Source organism: Vulpes vulpes, chromosome 6 (assembly GCF_048418805.1).
Source record: "Vulpes vulpes isolate BD-2025 chromosome 6, VulVul3, whole genome shotgun sequence".
Taxonomy (NCBI): Eukaryota; Metazoa; Chordata; class Mammalia; order Carnivora; family Canidae; genus Vulpes; species Vulpes vulpes.
Window position 1 is genome coordinate 64,858,854 of NC_132785.1, and position 6,264 is coordinate 64,865,117.

The window sequence follows — 6,264 nt, forward strand, 5'->3', positions numbered from 1 at the left end:
TCGGATCAAGTTCAGCGCCGCCCCCTCCTCCCGCCCCCTCCTCCCTCGGAATCCCAGCCTTCTAACCTCCACCAGAGCCCAGGGCCCTGCAGAATTTGCATATCATTATAGGTCACTCCAACACCCCTCTAAGAGCTCAGCTCCCTGCACTCCTTTGCAATAACAACCTTAAACCCTTCCTCCCCTCTGCACTCCCAGGGTCCCTGCCAAGTCCCTAGGTGGGTGATTGGCATTCACTCACGTGATGAGGATGGACTGGTTCTCTCGATCTGAAAGAGAAAAAAGGGGGACAATAAGGTCAGGTCCATGGGTATGGGGCCAAGGGGGCACGGGTCAGGACTGCCAGACTCACCTGTCAGCATGTACTGATAGGCGTTGTCAGAGATGGAGAAGATGTGGGGCGGCGCCTCACTCCTCTTCTTGCCCCGGTAGGCGGCCACCACCTCGGCATTGTACACCGGCAGCCACTTGTAGGGATTGACGGTGACACAGAAGAGGCCCGAGTAGGTCTGGAGCAGGAGAGAGGGCAGGCATGAGGGGCTAGAGGGGGATGCCTGGGGCAGGTGGTAACAGGCAAGGGAGTCCCTGGCCACCCTAGGTGGCTCCTCTCTTCTTATGGCTGACTAGGAGTAGGAAGAGGGCAGAGGGGAGCTTGGGAGAGTTCTGACCCCTCCCCTTAAGTGAGTTTCCGTGGCCTACTTTAGCCTCCATCCAGGAATGGCTTCCTGCCACGTGTACTCACGTAGATCATCCAGGCTGCGTAGCGCTCCTTGAGGTTGAAGAGTACAGCGGGCTCGTGCAGGAAGGTCAGCATGGCCATGTCCTCAATCTTGTCGAACTTGGGTGGGTTCTGCTGCAACACCTGATCCTCCTTCACGGTCACTGTCTGGGGAAGGGTGTGTGGACAGGGATGACTGCACTCCCACCGGGACCCTTGCCAGTCTGCGCTTGCCTGCCTCACCTACTTAGGTCTCCCCAGAACACCAGCCACAACCTGGCCTCGATCCCCCAACTCTTCCCTGATCAGGGGCCAAGCCCTACCTCATAGCTCCCCTACAAGGCTTTCCCCAGACAACTTACTGCTCACTGTCCCTCCCACCCTAGGGACTCTCCTAGAGTCTCTGTGTTCCGCCAGTACCCCAGGGGTTGTGCCCTTGAGCAACACCTTACTGCCCCTACTTCAAGCATCTAGAGACAAACTGGGCGGGGCCAGCAGCTCTCCAATCACACACCTCACCCTGACTCCTGGGGGCATTGCTTGTGGGCATCAGCTGCTCAGGGCAAACCTTGCCCTATTGGAAAACATCTCACCCACCAACCCTACACTCCCCATTGGTCACTGTCAGTGTGGTTTGATTGGCACCAGTCAGCTTGCCATGTCCTAATGTCATCAGATCCTGCAGGTAGGTATTCTAGTACTGTTTTTGTTTTGTTTTGTTTGTTTTGTTTTTTTTACAGTGGAAGAAACTATAGATAGAATAATTAAATTGTTTACGGGCTTGGTATATAGCCAGTGGCAGAGCTGGGATCAGAGTCAAAGCCCCCAGCAGGTTGTGGCCTGTCACTGCACACTTCGTTGGGCACAGCATTCAATAAGCATGTCTGAAGGCAAAAGGTTCTGAGCTGCTACCAGTGACCAGGGGCAAATCTCAAGGCTCTCATGAGGAACCAGGGTACTGTGGACTTCTGAGCGCTAGTCACCAAGCCTGAGACTAGAGCGTTCAGCACAAGAGTTCCTGCTTTTCTTGTGTTTATCTGAGTCTCCGAGTTTGCTCTTGGTTTGGGTGAGGTAGATTTGGTTTGTGGAGGAGACTGAGGCACAGAAAGGATGGATACACATTCAAGAGGGAACTTTACTTGATGCTGTGTCTGTGTCTTCTTTATCTAAGAGACCCCGCTGAGATAGAAACTGGTGGAGCCCCCCCCCCCCCCCCCCCCCCCCCCCCCCCCCCCCGTCCCTGCCCCAGCATCCTCTCTGGCGAAGGGCATTCCTCCGTGGTGTGGTGCCCTGCCTCACCTACTCAGGTCCATCTGAGAAAGGTCAGAGTTCTCACCGAACTGTTGGGTTCCTCAAGGGAACATGTTCTGCACTCCCAGTGGCTTTGGCTCTTCCCCAGAGCCCTCAGCTCCTCCGGCAAGTGGCCCCACCCCTGCAATTCCCCACCAAACCTCCTCTCCCTTTCCTTGGTACTATGCCCCACACACCTTGCCATTCTCTGTCTCAGCAGTGACCTTGCCCCCTTCTCGGGACAAGATCTTGGCCTTCACAAACTCTTCCTTGTCGTCGGGCACAAAGCACTCAGTGCGGATGTCGAAGGGCCGGGTCTGGGCCTCCAGACGCTCCTTCTCGGACTTGCGGAGGTACTGGGCGGCTGCCCCAAAATCGGCCATCTGAGCATCGGTCATCCTGGTGCTTCTCTGCGCCTGAGGCAGGAGGGCCCAAGCCTCAGTAGGTGGCCTGCCCTCAGCACCCCCACTCCCGGCCACAACTCCTACCCACCTGCGTCTTATGTTCTTCCCCTACCACGGAGAGGGGTAGGGTCCCACCCTGGGTCCCACCCTCCCCGTGCTGCAGGTTCTGCTTCCTTTGTCCTCTGACATGATGTGGAAGGAGAATATCTGAGGATCTGTATGGGGTTGAAATTGGCTGAAGCTTGTTAAGGGGAGGTGCTGAGCTGCTTGGAGGAGAGACAGGGGACCCTGGTCCAGCAAGCTGGTTCCCACGGGAAAATTGGGGTGGTTCTCACCTGATTATCTCTCCACAGAGAATCTTGAAGACTCTGGACTGTGGGTAGAGCCACAGAGACACAGACTGGCAGAGGGAAGACCAAAGAGAAATCAGAGTGGAGGCAGGTCACCAGGGAGAAGTGAGCCGGGAGGATGGACCCAAAGAGCCAGACAACAGGACAGTCAGAAATGGGGAATGCGGAAGAGAGAGGAGGCAGAGAGGCAGGAGAGAAAGGAGGTAGAGTTCCTGAAAGTATCAGTGGTGGAGGTGGCATCAGAGTTGTAACAAAGAGAGGTGAGGAGATTAGAACACACAGCCAGGAAGGCAGGGTGAGGGGGACAAGGAAGTACCACAATGACAAGCAATGACAGAGACCAGGCCACAGAGACCTCCTGTGACAGGAGACAAAACAAAACCACTCGACAAACAGAAAGCCATCCAAGGAGGGAGGAGGATGGAGACAGAGCATGGAGGGTAGAGAAAGTGGGAGAGGGCAAAGGCAGAGAAAGAGCTGCACATCAGAGGAGAAAGGGGGTTTCTGGTTTTTCCCTGGGAACCTCTCCTCGGTCTGTGGGAACTTCTCAGAGGCTTTGGAGCAAGGCAGTTCTAGTATAACCTTTGGGCCACAGACCAACCTGCACCCTGCTCTCCAAGAAGGCAAAGCCCCTCAAGGTGGGGCCTTTGGGGGCTGGCTGCAGAGTCCTCCAAGCCCCCTCTTACCTGGTTCAGAGGAGCGTGTCTGTCTGTCTTCAGGAGCCATCTCCTTTATACCCCACTGCCCCCACCCCCTGCCTAAATTTGGAGTCCTTCCGGAGGGACCCTCCCCCCTACCTCTCTTCCCTCCCAGCTCCTCCTCCCTTGATCCCTTGGCTCTGGAGGTGACAAGAGGACAGCAGGACCTCTAGATTTGCCCATGAAAGGTCTGTCACCCTAGCCCCTCGGGCTCCAGGGCCTTTTTTTAGTCCTTGGGTACATTCCTCCCCTCCAAAGAACTGATGGGCAGATAGCAGGAAGACAGGACCTTCTCCACAAACGCCCCTGCCCCTGCCCCTGCCCGCCAGGCCTTTACCTTGGTTATTTTTAACCTGAAGAGTGAGCTGAGCACACTGAGCAAGAGTCACCTTCTCCGGCAGGCCAGATGCTTGTCCCCTGCCCCCCAACCACGGATTCCCCTCCCGTTTCTACCCTGGCCTGTCCTCGCACAGCCCTGGGCTGAGAGCATCTGCCCACCCTCTCTGACCTGAAGCCCCACAGTGCTAAGGGCTGGGAACTGGAGCTGGAATGCCCAGGACCGGCCATCTACAGCCCAGCTCCATGACTCAGTTTCCCCTTGTAAGGAAACAAGTGTCTGCGCTGCCCTCTCTGTACAAATGCAGTGCCTGGTTTCCTTTTGTTCCCCAAATTTCCAAGAAGGTGTGTTCCTTTGGGGACACATCTGGAGCCCCCAGCCCCTCCCCGATGCTCCTGATACAGTGGCCACTGTCTGTCCTCTCAAAGGAGAAGGAATTCACCGACACCACCGCCCACACCACCGTAGCAGATTTACACTCACCACCGATGCATATCGACTTGACCACCCAACATCCATGTGCACTCTTAGCCACACACATGCAGATTTTTCACACGTCCCTGCTTATGACTGCAGATTTTCCCACTTGCTGTTAGACACACTGATACGCACATTTGCACACCAGCATTCACACACAATTTTACCCTCCACTGCTCCTGGTGTGGGCAGGGAGGGGGTGAGGAGAAGCTGGAGGTGTTAATCCCGGGGCCTGAGGGAGGAGGGGTGGGGGTGGGGGGGCTGCTCCCTTCCGCCTCTTGGGGCTGCCAGAGGGTGCAGGTGCTGCTGAGGCTGGCTGGGGCTCCTGGCAGGCCCAGGGATTTACACCAGTTGGGCCCCGGGTTCTGCATTCCATGGAGTGGGGGCAGGGGGTGCTCTGCAGTCTGTTTCCCCCTCCTCAGGTAGAACTCCACTGTCCTCTCTCAATCTTTCTGAGGCTCATACTCACATGCCTTTCTCTGTGGGTGTCCCTAGGTGCCCCAGGACCTCAGGGCCCCCCTCCTTGGTCTCCAGCGATGCCACCTCTCAAAGGCAGTAGGTGTCAGGTCTTCAGCAGGCCGCGCCTGGTATGACTAAGTGGACATTGTGTTCAGGAAACAAAGCCAGACTCCCCTGCTCTGGCTTTCTTCCACACCTTCACACGCAGAAACACTCTCCCAGCTCCCCCCTCCCACCCCATCCACTGTCACCTCTCAATATAGCTGCTCTAGAGCATGGAGGTGGGTGGGACAGACAAGGGTCAGTTTCTCTGGGTAGGAAAGGTTTCCATTAAATATGTGGCTCCTCCTCCAAGGTCCCCAACTCCCTAGGGACCCTCTGCTGTCCCATTACTAGACTCAGGAACACACATCTGTTCCAGGAGCCTTGTACCCTATACCCAGTATCCTTGGTGGGGGGACGGGGACTGAGGCAACCCCACATCCACATCTCCTGCAGGTATGTACACTAAAATGTGACCCCCAAAGGATGCAGACCGCCTGTCCCCAGTCTAGGTCACTTGAGGCCCTTGGTGTGCATATTGGACGGTTAACCCAGTGCGTCAGTGCTGGGTTCCCAATGCCCTGGGGAGGCGATAAGGGGCTAAGAACACCAGGTCAGGCTGGGTCAGGTCCAGGCAACAAAGACCAGGCTTTGTCCTCAGGGAACCCTGTGTTCTGAGCAGGCCAGACCCAGTACAGGCGGAGTGATGGGTGAGGGGTAGGCAGGCAGTTCCTCCTGTCTCCAGTGGAAGGAGGAAGACGGAAGAGGTTCAGCTGATTCCAGGGCTCTGCCCCTCTGTCTGGGCCACTCCCCCTCCTCTTCTTCCCCCAGGTTCCCTCCTCTCCCCTGCCTCTCCTATCCATTGCTGCTGTCCATCCTGCCTCAGCTGCCTCCCACAGGCAACATCTCGTGGTGCTGGCAGTCCTGGAGAGGGAGGGTATGGGATGGAGACTCCTGCCACAGAGGACACCAGGTTGAAACCCTGTGCCCGGCTCCCTGGATCTCTGTCTAGGCCTGGCCTTCCTTTCCCTCTGCCCAGTTCCCTGTGTCCAGGTTGGGTCTGTCCTCCCATTCTCCCTGGTGCTAGCTTTCTGCCTGTCTTGGGGTCTGACAGGCCTCCGGTTCCACGTGTCTCTGCTCCCCCTCTGGCAGCCTCCTCTCTGCCTCCACGTCTTGCTTCCGGGCCTGGGTCCTTCTCTCTCCGATGTCACTATTTCTGGCCTTGCCAATTTTCCTCACATCTGATGGTGATCCAGGATTTCTTCCCTTGCTCAGTGGAAGCCCCCTGAACTCCTGCAGCAGCTCTGTCTAAAGTTCACCCTGCCTTTCTGCTCTTGCACCCGCTGCCTGGTGCCTGGCTCTGCTGCCAGCTGCCGCGGGGTCTGCAGCGGCACTCCCACCTCTCTCCTCTGCTCCTGCAGCTTGCCTTCTCAGGGTGTCCCCTGTGCCTTCCTTTCCTCTGCCCACTTCCTCATGGCTCCCTGAGTCC

The 6,264-nt window shown here is 56.9% G+C and overlaps 1 protein-coding gene across 7 annotated transcripts in view; it reads right to left on the reverse strand.

Annotated features, from left to right (window-relative positions):
* The window catches only part of MYH6 (myosin heavy chain 6), a 28,743-nt gene extending 22,731 nt beyond the window's left edge, over positions 1 to 6,012 (reverse strand). Inside the window, exons 1-6 of one of the 7 annotated variants that reach the window (XM_072761221.1) lie at positions 4,744 to 4,979; positions 2,748 to 2,812; positions 2,206 to 2,424; positions 743 to 886; positions 353 to 509; positions 242 to 269 (exon numbers count right to left, since the gene is read on the reverse strand). In XM_072761221.1, coding sequence (XP_072617322.1) covers positions 242 to 269; positions 353 to 509; positions 743 to 886; positions 2,206 to 2,406 — 530 coding nt within the window. In that variant the 5' untranslated portion in view covers positions 2,407 to 2,424; positions 2,748 to 2,812; positions 4,744 to 4,979. Of the gene's footprint in view, positions 1 to 241; positions 270 to 352; positions 510 to 742; positions 887 to 2,205; positions 2,425 to 2,500; positions 2,622 to 2,747; positions 2,813 to 3,448; positions 3,796 to 4,280; positions 4,461 to 4,743 lie in introns of those variants that run through there. The other 6 variants (XM_072761216.1, XR_003236342.2, XM_072761220.1 and 3 more) reach the window with 6 other exon arrangements.
* Between the last annotated feature and the right edge of the window lie 252 nt (positions 6,013 to 6,264).